The sequence below is a fragment of the Halyomorpha halys genome, unplaced genomic scaffold (assembly GCF_000696795.3).
Source record: "Halyomorpha halys isolate HHAL.00 unplaced genomic scaffold, Hhal_1.1 Scaffold1603.1, whole genome shotgun sequence".
NCBI lineage: Eukaryota > Metazoa > Arthropoda > Insecta > Hemiptera > Pentatomidae > Halyomorpha > Halyomorpha halys.
In genome coordinates, this window is record NW_027105287.1 from 162,067 (window position 1) to 181,630 (window position 19,564).

The 19,564-nt window shown below is 30.3% G+C and overlaps 1 protein-coding gene across 1 annotated transcript in view; it reads right to left on the reverse strand.

Annotated features, from left to right (window-relative positions):
* Window positions 1-4,959: 4,959 nt before the first annotated feature.
* The window catches only part of LOC106690175 (DNA-binding protein RFX7), a 19,362-nt gene continuing 4,757 nt past the window's right edge, over window positions 4,960-19,564 (reverse strand). Inside the window, exons 3-9 of the mRNA XM_014435514.2 lie at window positions 17,514-17,633; window positions 17,198-17,372; window positions 16,622-16,781; window positions 15,242-15,324; window positions 13,539-13,828; window positions 13,194-13,382; window positions 4,960-10,421 (exon numbers count right to left, since the gene is read on the reverse strand). Coding sequence (XP_014291000.1) covers window positions 10,007-10,421; window positions 13,194-13,382; window positions 13,539-13,828; window positions 15,242-15,324; window positions 16,622-16,781; window positions 17,198-17,372; window positions 17,514-17,633 — 1,432 coding nt within the window. The 3' untranslated portion in view covers window positions 4,960-10,006. The remainder of the gene's footprint in view (window positions 10,422-13,193; window positions 13,383-13,538; window positions 13,829-15,241; window positions 15,325-16,621; window positions 16,782-17,197; window positions 17,373-17,513; window positions 17,634-19,564) is intronic.

A 19,564-nucleotide genomic window follows, 5' to 3' on the forward strand; every position in this document is an offset into this window, starting at 1 on the left:
TTTTTTTTTTTTTATTTTTTTTAATTTTTGTAAAAGCTCTATTACCTGTTACTTAACAATGACAAATGAACAATTCTAAATCGACCTGGGCATAAGAATCAGTTTCTGAAACATCAGAATTATTTCTCTATTTACATGAAAATCGTTCTAACAATTAAAGCATATATGTCTATGAAGGATTGCCGCTAACATATGCCTATAAATAAAATGGTCCCTTTGTTAATATCATTTTATTTAAAAACCGATAACTACAATTTTGAGCAAATTCATTCAGTTTCCATCGAAAGATTAAAATAAAATATTGAATGTATTAAATCAATGCTGTCTTGGAACGGCAGTTTACAATAAAAATTATTCCATGATCAAAATTTTCCAAACACGACTAACAAAATAAATAAAGTGATTGGTCCTTCATAATAACAACTGGTCCACTCTATCATATTCGAAGACCTAGATGCTCTCGGTATCAAAACTAACAACTTTCTCAAATGGATACTACAAATCTCTATTTTACACCTTAATCCGACTATATCTGAAACGTTTACTTAGCTTCCTTAAATTAAGTTTGACTATCCAAAAATACGGCAATATTCCGTATCAAAGCACATCAACTCACAAACAGCCTTCACAGACATATATAACTGCCATTAAGACTAACAATATGGCGTCTGGTTTATCAGGTACTTAACTTATAGATATCAAACAAAGAATTATTTTCTAACCAGATTTTTCCAAGCAGAACAACATAATTATAGACAATTTTTTCATAAACAACAAAAAATTATTGTTTCGTTTCTATACAAGAAATAAACCTTGACATTATAATAAATAATAGTTATTTAAAACTAAACTTTTTTTTTTTTATGTAAACCGAAATCGAAAAATGAAGTTATTTATGAATCAGATAGTATAATATGAATTGGTGTGTTAAGAAAAATTGTTAAAAATTAAATACTAAATTAAAAATACTTTTCGGTTAATAAGAATTCATATACAAAGTTTTAAATAAGGAGTTGAAAAATATAATTATTTTTCTAAAAAAAAATTAAGAAAAATAAAAATAACTTATTAAAGAAGTATATATAAGGGGTATTCATTGACCTTTAGTTTAACATTTTCAAGTGTGTTTAATGAAAGAATAAGAGAAGAACTTTAGATCCCCTCAGTGAAAACAGTGATTGAACACCGACAACTCCGACGGTATGGACACGTCTATAGAATGGGGGAAGACAGAGTGTCGAGAAAATGTATGGAGGCGAGGCTGACTGGTGGAAGACCACGAAGCAGATCTAGAAGGACCTATATAGAGCATATCCAACGGCTAGGTCTGGAAAGAGGAAAAATGCTGGCTCAGATGAAGATGCTTGCCTAAGACCAAAGAAACCTGAAAGGCACTTAAAGAGGATGAGAAAGAAGAAGTGTGTTTAACGGAAAAAGTTGTGTTAAATAGAGAATTATTTTCTTTTTATATAATGTTAAAATGATATAGCATTTAACACGGTTGAGAGTCTATTAATAGATCTGCTAAACTCCATAGCTGTATGTAACACAACAGACCAGCCGAGCTCCAAACCAGTTTATCTGCTAATAGGTTAGGTTGCTCTTAATTCGTGCTTGGTTTCTGCTTTGGACATTTTTAAAACTCTAATAAAGTAATGGATAAAAATAATGAAATTCTGGAAGGTTTTAGAAGTAAAGGTTACAAAATTGCACAGAAAATCTGCTAGGAGCTCCTCTGCATTTAACATAAAAACTTTAAATTGGCTGCTTAAAATCTTATACTTATAACATGTTAAAATTTTTTTACATTTAAAACATCATGAATACCCCAATAGAAGAAAAAAGCAAATTTTTATATTAATTAAGTGATAAAATGCTACCTAATATACAAATAAAAATGTTTTGTTTTTTTCATTAAAAACATATCTTGTTTATTTATTAATGATTTCATGAACTATTAAGAATATGTCAACCGTTAACATATGGTTAAAAGTAAATCTTAAAAAAATTCTACTGGGCTGAGTGTTATTTATTTTTGTTTTTAAAACCAAAATTTACAATAATTATTTTCAACTCCTTAGTTAAATTGAAGCTAGGCAGTGACATGAAGAAATCAATCGTTAATAACCATGTCGGATAAAAATGATTACGAATCGAAAATGTCTATTATTTTATCTAAGAACTTATTAAAAAAAAAAATGTCTATTTAGAAAAACTAAAAGGAGGCCTAAAAACAATGTAAACAAAATATGAAATTATATACAAAGTCCCAAGAAAAAAAAGTTACAAAACGTTTATCTATAACTGCTTTTATGAAAATAAATGTAAAGTGAAACCTCTCTACAGAAAATCACAAATTTATCTGTTGAAGAGGTGGGTCCACTGAGAAAGGCTTAGTAATATGCACTTAGTTAAAAATGAATGCGTACATGCAATTTGATTGAATGCAGTTTTCTGTTATATTTAATAAGCATAATATGTTTTGGTGTTGGGGGCTTTAGGTTTTAATTCAGAAACTACCAATATAGTAACATTATTTGCCACGCATATTAGTAATATTATATATCACCCATATCAGGATACAAAATAAATTTTGAAAATATAAAAATTTATTGTTATTTATAATTTTTTCCACTTTTGAAGAGAATAGGGAGGGGACTAAGCATATAATTCCAATTAGTATTTGAAAATAGTGATAGGCTAAAAAGTTAAACCTTTGCAACAGATCACGAGGTAACAGTTACCAAGAGTAACGTGCTCCGGCAACAGGTTATGATGATAATCTAAGTATTCCACTATTTGAAACGCTTACTGGCACGGGCGTAGGCATAGGGGAGCTGCGGCTCCCCCCTAGAATTTTGGGACCCAAGGACAAAAAAAATAAAAGAAAATAATGAAATTATTTTATAGATGATTTCTTTCTGGAAGCATGCTATAATTAGTAAGGTAATATGATTGAGTTGACATATCCATGGATCACAAGATCACAACCACACCTTCGAAGGGACAAGATGGATATACGTTGATTCTTTGGTAAAAAAGATAAGATTCAATGAGTAAAATTATTTGTCATATACTTATCTCTAAATATAAAGAAACGAATAAAAAGGAACAATTTTTAGATTCCATTCTTCTTATTATAACTTACAGTCTGCCATTTTAATAATTTCAGAATGTTTGTTGAAAATAAATAAAAAAGGTGTAGAAGAGGTGATTAATATTTTTGCTGGCAATCCCAGAGGGCTGATGCTCTTATATTTTTGTGTTTATTATGTGTATTTTAAGTAAAATTATTGTGATTATAGCTAATAAAAATTTAAAAAGTGATGAATGAATTTTATGAAGTAGCAATAAAATGGTGGAGGTATTTCTTATATATATATATACACACATATATAAAATATATGTATGCCTGTAAAGGGCTGAGGTCTGCTCTCCTTAAGTGAAATCCTGCCTACGCCCATGCTTACTGGTTTAACATTAGTAAGAGTAGGAATTACGTAGATTGGAGAAAGGTTATAACTAAGTAACAACTATCCCATCAAGATTTCACTGTTTAACCTATCAATAGTTAACAAGTATAAGAAAAGAAATGAAAAAAAAAAAAAGTTTGGATTTAACAGATAAAGGGTAGCAGTTACTATATAATAACGTGTTATTTAAGTAATAACATGTTCTGTGAAAAGATTATTACAATAATCTATGCATCTACTATTTGTCACAATGCTTACTGGTTTTATATTTATAATAGTAGGAATTATTTAGATTGGAGAAAGGTTATAACTAGATAACTACTACTCTGCAATCCTTTATCAACATTTCACTGTTTAGCCCATCGATGTATGAAAAACATAAGAAAAGAAATTACACAATAAAATAAATTTGGATTAGATCACTGATACAGAAGAAAAGCAACCTACTGAATAGCATTTTCGAAACCTTTTGTCAAAAATTTAGGAGATGTAAAACTTTCTAATTCAAACTAAGAAGAAAATCATATTTATAAAAATTTTCAATGAAGACATCCATTGAGCCATGAATTTTTTTCAAAAAACGTTTTCAAATCTTTCATATAATAAAGAGATTAGAAATCTTCAAAAAATCATACATTTGAACCACAACAAGCCAATTTTTGTGTCTTACATGGCATTACTTAGGTATTATCATTTTTAAATTAATTAAAAACCTATGATCAAGTAGAAATTTTGAACTCACGGATACAGGTGATGGGATGTGTTCAAGGGTATAAGTGCATGTCGTCGTCAACGATTGAGAAGTGTTAATACCTCATAATTCTTATATAGTTACGCAATTGGTTACACCCTGATTCAAATATTATATATACCAAACAGATAGAACTGCAATTCTATTTTAAGTTATTAAAAACAGTCTTTATCTAACTGTTTCTTCTACATTGTTTCTGAATCATCAAGTGTCATTCACCCTCGGTCAGGCGAAACAAATCTGTGAGATTGTAACTTAAATTTCTGTTTTATATTTACCAAAATAATCTGAAACAAACTGAATTTTCCATTTAAGATTGGATTTATTTGATTTTTAAAATAACATATATGGCATTAAAGTAGTAAAATATGGTGACTGAAATTATTTATGAATTGAAGTTTTTGGTATCACTGACTTAAATAAGATTGTTTTCATAAATTGTTGAAAGAATCTTTGGGAAACTTATTTTCTCAAGGGAATAATATTGATATCAAGTTATGGGATGCGACTCTTGCTTGCATTGAAATACATTGTAATTTACAAAACAATTAATCCCTGAGAATCTTATTAGATCTGAGGGGGTGACTTGCCAAGGTACTGCCTAGTAACAGGACATAATCTCCAAAAACTCCTCCATCGGACAGACATCACAGACTCACTGATCATGTCCTCTATGCAACATGGGTGAGGACCATATTCAACTCGAGCAACAGTCAAATTATATTTTTATAAAAAAAAAAATAAATAAATAAAAAAATGTAAATATGATCCAGCATAATTTATCTCACAGATTAATATATAATTAATAGAAGAAATAAAAATAAATATTGAATTTGGACAAGTATTAATACGACTATTGTAGGTAAATAAAAAAAAAAATGAAAACAAAATTTTAAATTTAGGAAATCAAAAATATTTGAATAATCTGGCCTCAAACAAAAGAACTCTGTGTTTATAAAAAATAATAAATCATTACGAAATATGTGTTAACAAGCCCTCTCATGGCTCACCTTTTTTCCGCAGACCATTGGCTTGGAGCCACTGATCTAAGGTCAACCAACAGTGAATGGGAAAACTATCCTTGTGTAAGAAGTGGAGAATTAGGAATCTACTAGGATCCCCAACTCTTTTTTTGTTATATCATGTCTTAGGCATTTCATCTCAGAAGTTGCACCCGACGGAAGGTTAGAATTTCGCTGTGTTTAACCCCTTAACTTGTACACTCAAGTTAATTCGAGTGCACTAAACAGGCCAAACTTTGCACACTCGAGGTAATTCGAGCGGCACTGTATTTTATGCTGCTATATTTTTTCAAAACTCTAATATAATCGAGAATTGAAAATAAAAATGTGATAATAATAAAATAAATAACAATGAGTTATTCTCTGTAATAATCATTTATACATAGCTTTAGCCTATGTTCAAATAGGGAGCTATGTATTATGACTGATATCAAAAATTAAAATTAAAATTTTGATTATTTTTGTATTTTTGAAAAAAAAAAATTTCAATAAAAAACTGTTTAAGGGGTTAAAACTGTTCATTAGGTTTGAAATTTTATTTTAAATTCAGAAACAATGAAATAAGAAAATTCTAATTGCATGAAGTTCTGTCACTTAATGATCGTTTCCGATAATGTCTTGACTAATGAAACAATATTTCCATCATTAATATAAGTTAAAAAAAAAAGTGTGTTTAAAGACATATTTGTGGTTTATCAAAGAAATGGATGCAATTTTATTCCATAGAAGATGAGATCTTATATTCTTAATTAACAACCCGCAAACAAGAAACAATATTCTTATGTTTCAAAAAACCGTTATATTCCCTACACTGTGGGAATCCAATCAACCCAAAATTTTTGAATGTTATTAATCCAGCAGGTTGTTATTGTCATAACATTTTGAAAACGAAACAATATCTGACAAGTCTATTATGAGAAAATTTCACTTTTCGGTTTCATTTTTAACAACTACTTTTATATCTATCGAACAATGATCTGTGCAAAATATGAAAATGCTCAATGACAATGATATTCTAACAATTATTAAATGTGTTATTGTCAATATTCATAATTATACTACTCAACGATATAAATTATCGTTTATAACAAATATTTATTTCAACAATGTACATTTAGTTTTATTACAAATTACAAAAACAATTAATTTTTTTATAAAAGTGCTCTTGTTGCAAATATTGTGAAACGAAGCATTGTATCAAACTTTTCTATAAAAAGTTTACTTCACCGACATTATTCAGGGGAACAATACATGATCGGAAGGTTTAAGTACACAAGTGAAGATTTGCTTTATAAACGACCTATTGAAACACGACTGTGTGCTCATGCTCGTAAGATGGATTTACCTTTGTGAATGTGAATTATAGAATCTATGAAATCAATAAAACTATTAGAAATAATTAAACTGTTAGTAATATGCTTTCAAGATAAATAGCTGTGATTATTAACTTGAAATAATTAAACAAATTAAAATCAGTTGACCTATGCCAATTCCTAATGAGCCTGATGGTTTGTTCATAACCAATAGAACTTAATATATCTGAAACTAAAAACGTCTGAGTAATTCGGAAAGTGAAATAAAATTATTATTAGTCATAATAATACTAAAATAAAACTAAAAAAATAAGTAATAAATATGCCAGATAATCTTTGCCAAGGTACTACTACAGTTGGGAGGAACTAGTACAACAATTCAGCCTAATGGTCATTTCTGTCAACCAATATCGGATATCTAGAGCAGTTTTCTCTAAATAATCGTTATCTGTGTATCTTTTCCATATTTTTTTAAACACTGATCACCCACATAAAAAAAAAAAATGATATACAAAAAGAAAATTCAATCATAAAAAACATAAGTAAAAATTATACTTAATAAAAGTTGTATAAACAACATTAATTAAGATGAATGAGAAGGATGAAATTATTTAATTTCATGAAGTAGATCATCATAATTTGGTTCCTTAGTTGATAAATTAAATCTGACAACCGGTTCCACATAAAAAAGTTTTGGAAAAAATTGGTTCCTTTTTTTTCAACTTAATGTTCACAAATACTGTAAAAGCAACTTTAATGATGAATATAAAGGTGAAAAAGGAAAAAAATACTTCAGAATATTTTCTGTTAAAACCTGCTGTACCTTACTTGTTGAACTGGGCCCACCCCACCAAACCCAGTACTCCTGAGGTTCGTGTATAACTTTTGGGAAACACTGATCAAGATATTGCTGCCTCTTACTAACCAGAGTAATAGCATCAAGATTCATTTCTCGGGACAGTCAGAAAATAAATATTAACTACCTCAGGTGGTACTTGAACCCACTCTAACCTTTATCCCAATGTGCTCAACAATCATGATCTCACGCCATAGGAACAAATACTCAACAAAATTTGGAGCATTAGTACTTAATTCTAAAAGACGGATAATTTTTAATTTTAATTAAAAAAAAAAAGAGACAATATTTGTTAAATAGTTATCTGTAAATCTATAATAAATCTTTTAACAATTCCTAGCAATCTTCTGAAATGGCAAAAAGAAATTTTTGTTTTCCGAATAAAAAAATTTAATTTTTGCAGTCGTATTATCATTAGGTATTAAAAGAATAAACACGAGTGAATTATTCATGGAACCTTAAAAACGAAACATTAATAATCAATTTTTTAAATATTTCTTCTAAATTCAATCAAAAATTTTATCTAATAATCTAAAATTGATTTCATAGATTCTCAATGTTGCCAGGATCAAATTTTAGTAAAATAGCTAATAAATAAGAAACAAATGAATGCTTCTCTTCCGTTCTTGTAACAAGATTAAAAGCAATTTTCAAGAACTTACGGAACGAGAAAGCAATAAATACAATTTTTTTTTATTTACTTCTATGTGAAATGTTCACTTACTTAACAAGAAAAACAAGTGACAAACACCACTTGTGTTTTCCATTACCAGTTTGTTGAATAAGACAAGATTATACAAGTTAAAAATTAATATTTTAGTCACAAGCTTCTTCATATCCAGATGAACGGTAATATAATTCAAGAATGAATCCGAGTCGTCATCATAAAAAAATGAAGAGCGAAAATTAGCAGTTTCCAGGTACTTTGAATATGGTTGTAGTATTATATATAAAAATTATGGTAATAATACAAAAAAGTTTCAATCCATGGGAAAAAAATGGCACTTCTTCAATCGTACACAACCCATAAACCATAATTTGATCCTGAGTGAATACAAAACTTGGAAAAATATTTTAGTTATTTAAGCCATTATTATATTTTAGTGATGTTATTATTTTTAATCTGAGTATTTTATAACTTCAGAGTGATGTAGTTTTTGATTATGTCAATTATATGTACGAAAAAAAAAAAAGAAAAAAGAAAAATTGAAACAATTTGTTACGAAATCCATAAAAAATCTTAAATTAAGAGTCTATGTACAAGTGGAATTACTTCAATTATTTTTAACTTTTCAGCTACTGAAAAATATTATTCCATAAATCTTAAATATATCACAAATTATCCGTTCAAGTGCTATCTAAATAAAAACTTATATTAAAAAAAGAAATTATCATAATAATAACTGAATAAGATTATATGAATATAACAATTAAAACAGATACAGGTTATCACAAAATTTCAGGCAAAGTTACACGATAAAATATAATCATGTGATTTCTGTCTCGGACGATTTCACAAACTAATAAATACAAATTTTCGCAAAAGGACTATACTCGTGTGTTACAATTAACTAACAATTTATACAATAATATACAACAATAATAAATGAACACATGAACCACACTTGATTTGTACAAATGGAGACTAAACATTCATCTCAAGGAAAGAACAACGGGTAAAATAACACATAAAATTAACAGTTATCAATTTAAAATCAAAATAGTCAATAAATACAGTCAACTATTGATATAAAAGATTTCATCATAATTAGTGTCATTGAGGTTAGTTTTTAGATATAAAAATATTTTGATTTGAGATACAGGAGGCTTTGAAGAAGATAATTTGAGATACAGGAGGCTTTGAAGAAAATAATTTGAGATATAGGAAGCTTAAGAGAATTTGAAATATGGAGAAACTTATGTATATTTCTATATAGGGAACCTTTAATTAAAAATGGTAATATTTTAAATAATTCAGGTTTATATGAAATCTTTTAAATTTCAAAAGTAGTTTTTTCCTTTAACTTGAATTTAAAATATTTTTGCCACCCCACCTAATTTTATCAATTAATGAGGTTTTCTTAAGGTAATACAAAACATCGAGTTATCAACAGTTGATTGTATATATTAAAAAAAAAACTACAGCTGGCCAATTCATTTCTATATTATAGGTTTCTAATTTTATAATTTTTTGGAGAATCTGAGAAAATATTTAAAATTAACTGGCTTATTGCGTGCAAAAGTCATCAACCCCTTAATCATACCTACTTTTGACCACTGTTATATATGCAATAAAAAGCTAGAAGGATGACATTACCGACTTAGGAGAACAAATGAACGAGTTAAACTAATTGAATAACAATTAAATGAAATGATACAGTAAACATATCAGTTATAAAAATTATTTGATGTTAATTTTTTTAAACAATAATAATCCTGTTAAGAATTAAATAAATAAATAAATGGACCAGCTATATAAATATTTTAAAAAAAAAAATTCTAACACCAGCAACAATGCACTAATACATTTTTATAGGGCTTTCAAATCAAAAACTTAACGTAATCAAGTATGTATATCAACTTACAGATTATTATTGAACATCTGAGCCGAGTTCGTTAACATCCGTACTCAGATTACCAAGCGTTACATCACAGTCCAAGTCGTCGAAGAAACTAGTTGAAGGAACATTCGACGATTGTAAAGACCTAGCATAGGTCGGCGTGTTTGGATAAGAGCGGGAGCGAGTTTCCATTTCACTTATGATAGAGAATATCGCATTGAGATTGTCATTGTTCATACCGGAATCGATAAGCAATGACTCCGATGACTCGTCTATTATTAATAAGTTTGACGAATCAGTATCAATGCCAAAATCTATTGTTTCGCTCGGGACTGGAGTGTCTTGCGGAAGAGACATCGGCACGGATTGTGACCGTTCTTCCTGTTTGACAGGAACTGGAGCTTTCTTCTGACCTTTCCCTACAGGTGAGTTCACGGAACAAGACCTGCAAAAGACAATGGGTGAGTTATTTTAGGGAAGTCAGGTTTAAATGAACATTAAGTATAATTTGACAGTATTACGTGTTTTCCTTTCCAAACCCTGTACTGCGCATGCTCTGTACAGTTCTAGTCAGAAGTGGTCGTGGGAACAGACCTACTCAGACAACCTTTCCTTTCCTCTCTTCAACCTACTTCTACAGCTTTATAAATAGAAATTCCTGATATCAGTATTCTCGAAACTATTTTTCATTAATATCACAAGATTATAACTTTACCATGTCAAGAAAACTGGGTAGAGGGAAAGCTATCCACTCCTAAACCAAAAATGCAATTATTGAGGTATTTAAATTCAAGAAAAAAGAGGCTGAAAGTGGTCTAATCCATGTTCCTCTGTTATGAAAATCCACAAATTACTGCATTTATCATAAATTAATTTCAATCTAGGACCATACATAATGCATTTTAAAACATTAAACTTAGGAAAATTGTTGCATTAACTGTTTCACAACAAATTTAAACTTAAAAAGAGGTATCATAATTATGAGAGATAGTTGACCGTGGATGATAAATGAGGAGAAGATGGTTGGGGGTGCGGTCAATGAAAAACACAAATAAGTATGATTAACTTATTTTAATGTGCCAACGTTTCGGCTAGAGTTTCTAGCCTTCTTCAGGGCTATTCGCTGGTAGATCGAGCGCCTCCCTTAAAAAGAGGTAATTGGTTTTTGAACACAATGATTATGAAATCCCAAAAATGACTTTTTGGATGATACTGCGTTCTTAAATAGCACATCAGAACAGAGCTGTCATTATATTTGTGCACAAAGTAAGACAAGAATAAATAAGAAACAGTCCCAGTCAAAGATAAAGGATAACCTAAAGAAATGACCAACCTCCCATATTCCTAACTTAGGATGCCGATAGTAGAGAGATAAATGTATTCTAAGTACCTATCCAATCCCAAATCGGTTGGGCATTAGCAAGTTCCGGACTGCCTGGTTTGTCCCTGGTAGAAGGGGTTTGTTATCATGTAGAGGGGAGCTAGGTTGGGGAGGGGAGATGTGAGTTCCCTTCCACTACAGGCGAACTTATCTTGGCTGGACCATACCTCACTTAAGTGTTTGTATCTTTTTTGGCTCTGATAAATCCTGCAACGAGGGATGAAATATTGGCTCACATTAAATAGTTTTATCATTATTTGAGTTTTTTCTATGTCCTCACCCAGACCATCTATCTTCCATTTATTCAAATTTTACAATGTTTATAGAATTTGTAATTATGTACTTTATAGAAATAAATCACTCAATTTATTTAGTGTTTGCATTGTGAATTCAACTACAGAAAATTAGAGATCATTCAAAACATAATTATGAGGATAATAAACTTCAGTACACCAGAATTTCGTCTGACTTTTACCTTCCAATCAAATATAGGGTCTTTTTTTAAGCCCGATAGAACTTGAAATTGTAAAAAATAACACAAAAAATTAAATTGTAATCAAAATTTTTTTTTTATTCGAAAGATCAATACGTGACATTAACATTTGAAAATGATTTCGGGCATATGGGCACCGCGGCTGTTCTTGACGAAGCGCATTCTGTAAAATTGTGTTCAGCGATGAGGCGCATTTTTGGCTTAACGGGTTTGTTAATAAGCAAAATTGCCGCATATGGTCGTGCGATTTGACACCTCTCGATTATTTCCTGTGGGGCTACGTGAAGTCACTGGTTTATGCTGATAAACCAGCAACAATTGACGCCTTGGAGGCCAGCATTGTTCGTGTTATTCGTGACATACGGCCAGCAGTGCTCGAAAAAGTGGCCCAAAATTGGACGTCCAGAATGCGCTTCGTCAAGAACAGCCGCGGTGCCCATATGCCCGAAATCATTTTCAAATGTTAATGTCACGTATTGATCTTCGAATAAAAAAAAAATTTTGATTACAATTTAATTTTTTGTGTTATTTTTTACAATTTCAAGTTCTAACGGGCTTAAAAAAACACCCTATAGTACAACCATACCTAGTGACACAAAACTTATTTTCTCAAACATAGCACGTTCATACAAAAAATAGGAAATTACAAGAAGATATCACTAAAAATATACACCCAAAAACGTACTTAACGTAAACTAATAGATAAAACGAGAACAAAACTTGTTCATTGTATATATTTTCTTAGTGATAAGAAAATAGTTAGTGGATAATATATATAAGAAGAAGATGGTTGGGTCAAAGAAAACACAAATAAGTAAAAAAAAAAAAACTTATTTATTGTCCCACGTCTTCTAAGGCAACCCTGATGAAGGCTAGAAATTTTGGCCGAAACTTTGGCACTAGTAAAAAAATTTTTTTTTAAACTTATTTGTGTTATTCTGTGACCACACTCCAACCATCTTTTCCTCATATGTTTATTTTCTTTTATAATTAAGTATATAAATCGTTTATTTCTTCATTTTTTATAATTTATGTTTATTTACTTTTTAAATTACTTTTCATTTCATTGTGTATTTTTTTTTTTAAATCATTAAAAAAACAAAAGAAAATTAAAAGAAACTTAAGGTATCATGAAAAATGTTTTTACACCTTAACATGAACTAAGTGTCAATTATTGTTTAATTAAGTAATAATTTAATTTCATATTTAGAAATAAACAAAAAGAAAAAAAAAAGTTCTTGTATTAATTAATAAATAATACACTATGAAGAGAAAAAAGAATAAAGAATGATCAATTTTTCCAGTACAGCATTGGCTGTCCCTAACCAAGATGAATTCTTTACCTGTGGAGAACACGCTGCGGTTGTACAAAAGGTGAAACAGGCGATATAGGTACAAAGCTAAATTTTTTCGGACTCTCAGGTACTGTCTCGAACGAAACCCTTCTCCTTGTCTGACTTTTATCTTCCTTTCTTTCAAGAAGTAATCTTAACTGAGATACTTTAGGTTCATCAGTCCCGCTCTGAAAATACCTATAAAATAACATAGGAATTAGATATTTGGAGACGGAATAAAAAATTCCATAAATCATACAACTTATATTGTTATAAATATATTTGCTAATAAATTAGGCATTGAAATAACATAAATGTCCAGCAGTATACCTCACTACTAATTAAACAATTTACCTCAAAAGCTCTTCTTCTTGTTCGAGCGAATTACCGTTTTCAAGAAAAGGTTGTTCCTGTTTAGGCAGTAGACATTTCGGTTGTTTCCTAGGTAACTGAGGAAGTTGTTCTGTTTTTTGCTGTCTAACTAATCTAGATACTGGAAGTTTCTGAACATCAGTTTCGACACCTTTACTCCTTTTAACTTCATCTTCTAATTTCTTTTTCCCTTCGTTAGACTTTTTACCATTACTACGTTTTTTACCTTTACATCTTTCTGGCGGTGTTTTATTAGATAAACTAGAATCTTCCTAAACAATAGAAAATAACAATCATAACATAACTTTAATTTTGAAGTAAAACATAATAAATATCTCTAAAGGTAATAGTTAATTTTTATTAAATCTTTTTATTTTAATAAACAGTAATTTTTAAAAATATGAAACAAATGTTTGATATGCTCATTCACCCGACATTTCTTACTGCTCAGAGAGATAGCAGCTGTACCTTTAATGATGATGGCTGAATTTAAATTATTTTTTTATTTAGATAGCATTTAACTTCCTTTCATTTGATTCTCTAGAATTTTAATCCATAAGAGACAGATGTAACTTCGCTAATACTGATCTAATTTAAATACTTTTTTTTACTAATTTGACCTCTTCTTCTATAGGAATAATTTATCATGTTATAAGCAGTTTTTTTTTGGTTCTGTGGTAAATTTAACTATCTTTCAAGTGATTCTTAACATTTTCCCATTGAATTTTAACTTTCCAAGCTCTATGCAAATAAAATTTACTGTTTGCAATAACGCTTTTTTAACTGCTTTATAAGGCAGTTATACTATATATGAAATGTTAAAGGGCTTTAAAGAGGGGATTCAAGGCAAACTTTTCCTACACACCAACAAACAGGTTGTTTTCAAAATTAATGTAAAAGCAATTCAGTATATAACAATGTAACAAAAACAAAATACAAATAAATAATAAACATACAGTAAAATTTAAATTAATCAGAGCCTAGATGAAGAAAATGCTACAAGAAGTCCAAAGTTGAAGTAGATATAACAGAGATGGGCAAAAATTAGCTATAGCTTAAATCGTCATGGATACGACCCATATTTATGAATGAACCATTGATAAATAAATATCGTATCCATGACGATTTTAGCTATTAGTTTCAACTATAGCTAAAATTTTGCCCAACTCTGAGATGCAATAGTGGTATTCAAGATCTTTAGTTTAACATGTTAGAGTGTGTTAAATGGAGAAATATTTCCTTATTTTAACATGCTAAAACAACATAACAATTAACATGTTTGAGGGACTGTTAATAAGTCTGCTAAATGGAAAATGGCATCACACAACAGACCAGCTGAGCTCCAAGTTCGTGTTTGGATTATGTTGTTTGTGTTTGGACATTTTTAAAACTGAAATTCTGGAAGGTTTTGGAAGGAAAGGTTACAAATTTGTCCAGAAAATCCGCTCAGAGGTCCTCTACATTTAACATATTACATGGATTTTAGCAAGTTCAAACTTTTTACATCAATAAAACATCATTACTATATGTCATATAGTATCCACATAAATGGATTTTTTTATTTTTTTTTTATTTTAAACAAATGCCTAAATGGAAGAAGTATCAAAATTGGACAACAGGATTGGGCAATTAAGTAAATTAGAATACGTCAAACAGAAAGAATTTTTAAAAAAATATATATTTACCTCAACTTTTCTTTTACTTTCACTTTCGAACTGCTTACACTCGATACTCTTAGAAATTTTCGAACTCATTATATAAGCTGCATCTGAAAAATAAATATAATAGCAATTATTTTATGGAAACAAGTATTTGTACTATTTTATTAAACTATGACACCAAACCCAGTTATAATACTGTCATGATAGCAACTGTCATACATTTTTTATCGTAAGTAATGATCACGCACTTCCATGCATTTTGAATATGAAAAACAGTGAATATAAATAAAATAGTATTGTAATCAGAAAACCTCATAACATAACTAAGAAAAGTTTTCACCTAAATGTTTTGTAATATGTAAAAATGTAAATACAAAATATTAAAGAATTTGTTAAATAATTAAAGGAGAAAAAAGGAAACATAGAGCAGGAGTTTGAATCACATTCATATGTAAACCGCTTAGAGAGATCTTGGAAGGATGGAAGGATAGGTAAATATGGAGATTGTTGGCATATAAGTGGTACTCTGAGTGCTGAATGGAATCAAGGTCATTAAAGTAAGTGGAGAAAAGGGTTGGTGAAAAAGAGGACCCCTAAGGAACACCTCAAGTCAGAAGAAAGGGGGAGGAAGAAGATTTCTTCGGAATGATGAGTGAGATGATGGAACAAGAAGGAGAGGAACCAATTCAGGACGCTGTTTGATAAAGAATGGTTTTAAAGTTTAGAGAGGAGGATCTTATGGTTAAAAAATGATGGGGAGACAAAGTTTGATGATCTTCACAGGCATTAGGTATGGACTTTAATCATTAGTTCTGGACTTGAGGTCTGCAGAGACTAAGACCATCTGGAAAACATTAAAATAATAAAACTTGTTAGGATCGAATGGAGTTTTAGGGATAAGACAAGGTAAAAAGTCATATAAGGATGCAGAAGAGTAAAGCATGTAAAGCATGCCCGGATTGACTGGATAATATGAACAGGATTTAGAGCTAACAAAGAAAAGGAATTTAAGAATTTTGCACTAAGATTTAGGGTCAGGAGCTCGGGGTTAAATGTTATGAAAGTACAGCTCCTTCGAGAGGCCTAAGGATGTTTGAGTAAGGTTTCTGAGGCAGTAGGTGGAATAGAGCTCTGAAATTCTGGTGCGTCAGAAGCATCTTCGAACAGCATCTCTTCTTCTCATTAACTCTCTTATTTCTGAACTGATCCAGGGAGCCAGGGAGGCATTTGAAGGAACGGGTCTTATGAGGAGCTTGTTGATTAAGGATTGTAAGGAGATTTGAAGAGGGACATTGAACCATGTTGTTAGATTTGTGAGATGGGCCAGATTATTTTTGTTGTTGAGCCCCAATGATCATAAAAGATTAAATCTGTTATAACTATAAAAATTGCTAGGGGCCCTACCATCATTAAGAGATGGCGTAATGACAGGAGTTGAAGTTGTCGGAAGACCCCTCGAGGCAAGGTGAGCCTCTAGCTCAGTCAGGCTGGATATCGGAGTACCGAGGACTTGCGCAGCCCAAGCACAAGTTCTCCCTCCTTCCTCGCCTCCGCGGCTTGACAACTGTACAAAGGAATGAACATTTAAAGGATAATGGATAGAATAAGTAATCAAATACTTATTAATCATATATATTTTTTGTAAATAAAATATGTTTTCAAACATGTAAAATCTTAATTCATCTCATTATTTCACTGTAATCAAATATCACAGATTATGAACTTGTAAACATAATTATACTAACTCTTAAAATTTGACTATTTCTTTTTCTTTGTACATCATTCATTATTGAGTGAAAATAAAAAAAATTAAAGTAATTTGAATTTTTTCATAGCAATGTGTATTAGATTATAATAAGAAGGCATTTAAGGATTTTTTAAAAACATGTCTCTTCCATTGGTATGTTACAAGAGTAATTTAATCAATTTGAACATAAGAAATAAAAAATCTACAAGGCCTTTTGAATATAAAATGTATACCCGTGGAAGTGTAGGAGTTGGCAATTCAGTTCGGCATGTCATACCAGAATAACAGTAACGCGAATTGCCACGTGTTCCGAGTCTTCTAGGCCTCACGTTAGGATACACCTGTTTCATCACTTTGCCAAAGTCAGCTGTAGAAAGTGGTTTTATCCCATTTTGACTAGAATATTCTCTGTGGAGATTAAAAATTAAAATAAACAAACAAAAAGTAAAAAAAAAAAAAAGTATATAGTTAAAATAAAAATTAATATATCAAAAAATATTTCATTTATGATTAAATAAGTAAAAAGGAAAATATACGAAAATACATTACAGGTATTCATTATAGACATCTTGTTTTGGAATTGATGTTTCTTTATCTTCTTCCAAATGAGTTTTTATCCATGCTATGGTCTGGGATATTTCTGGACGGCTGCCCAAAGGGTTTAATGGTCTAGAATAAAAATAAACAATAAAGTAATTAATATCATTATAATTAAAGAGTAAATTAATATTTATTAATAAAAATTTTAGCTTTTATAGTTTCACGAGCACAGCATCATGTAAGAATATTTATGAAAACTGTTATACATGGTGTTTTGGAGGTTTCTGCATTTAATGGATTTCAAAAACATCCTGTTCTTGCAAGAGACACTTCCTCTGCTCTGGGTGGAACTACTCAATGACCACCCCCCTTATGATCTAAGGAAGCAAAACGAATCAAGAAGGGTTGTCTGATAGCACCCTGTGCTGCGAATGGGAAACACTCCTTCGATGGGCTTGCTAAACCAATGAAGTAAGCCAAAGCCAGCAAACTCGACCTCGAACTTGTCAGGGAGCTCTGAGGAGGCAACATCTCCACCTGACTTGGTGGCAATGGGTTGATAAACGATTCCTCTTAAATCCAGAAAATACAATGAAAACATTTAAAATAAATATCCAAAAGGTACTGTAGGAAATGATTCAGGATTCCCCCATACAAAATTATTAGGCTAGTAAAATTGACGATAAATGATATAAATATTCTTTCAAAATTAAAAAAAAAAAAAAGCTTTCTAGTAAAATCTCATAGAACTAGGTACAATGGCTTGCCTGCTATTTAACTTAGGGCCCGTTGCCCCAATCTCCGATAAAACTAAGATTTGTATGATTGTGTGATTTGTTAACCAGGTTACCTAGAACTGAGATAACTGTCGGTAAATCACATTAGTGTTCTCGAAAATTCACATCAAATATTGGTTGAGCTTCATCATTACTACGTTTTTCTTTCCATTATTTTAACTAAGGCTAAGGTAAGTAATATTTATCATATTATAATTACCATAAAACTAAAGCAATTTTTAATCAGCGAATCATAATTCAAGAGAACAAATAATATAATCCTTTTATCAAATTTCATATATAGGAACTTATCATTATTATTAATTTAAGACAGTCAAAATCACTGAAAAAAACAGAATGATTTGGTCGACCACAGAATACTTTTTTTTCATTATTTCCTGAGGAACTAATTCTTTGAAATCTTCATCTTTTGTCAAATCGTCTTCTTCTGTTCAAATTCATTTTATTGAATGAGGAATGAAACGGAACAATACAGAACACATCCGCTATACAACAGATCCAACTGTAACTATGGAAGGTACCTAGTATGTTTTCCTACTTAAACGTAGATTTTCTCTATTTTCAGTCGAATTACTGTCCATAGTTTTCACATAGGGACTAATGATTTGAATTTAGGACACATTTAATATATCTAGAGTATAAGTAATAAGATATATTTGTTAAAATAGTATTTTCGGAATGGAAAAGTTGTTAAAATATTCTTCAACAAAATTGAAAGTGGCTAACTTTTTAATACATGAAACCAGATTAAAGTTAAGATTAGGCTTCCTAGAATCCAGAGCCACCAGTCTCTACAAATATGATCAAACTTATAAACATTAATGTCTTCTCTCGGCTGGACCCTGGAGAGGTGTCTCAACTAAGAGGTAGAGGATAGCATGAACATCTGATGAGCACTTAGCGCAGAGGCCAAGATCCAAATCAGAAGAAGAGGAAAGACGTTTTTCAAAGCTGCTTAAATCTAAAAAACTTATCCTTTCATAAGTAGATGCGATATTTGAAGATATTGCAGTCAATATATAAGGCCGTGAACTTTCTTGAGACATATAACTGTTAACGGCCAGCCACCTCCCTCTCCACTCCTACACGCTTCTGATTTATTGTCAATGTCTGTTTAACCTATTATCTTGACTAGCCCTCATGAAGTCCTACAAAGTGGGACAAAACGTCGGACAATAAATAGTTTAAAACTATTTTGTTCTGTTTTGACCGCAACCCTGATCATCTTCTTCATATTTTAAATTATGTAGTCAACTAGTTTTA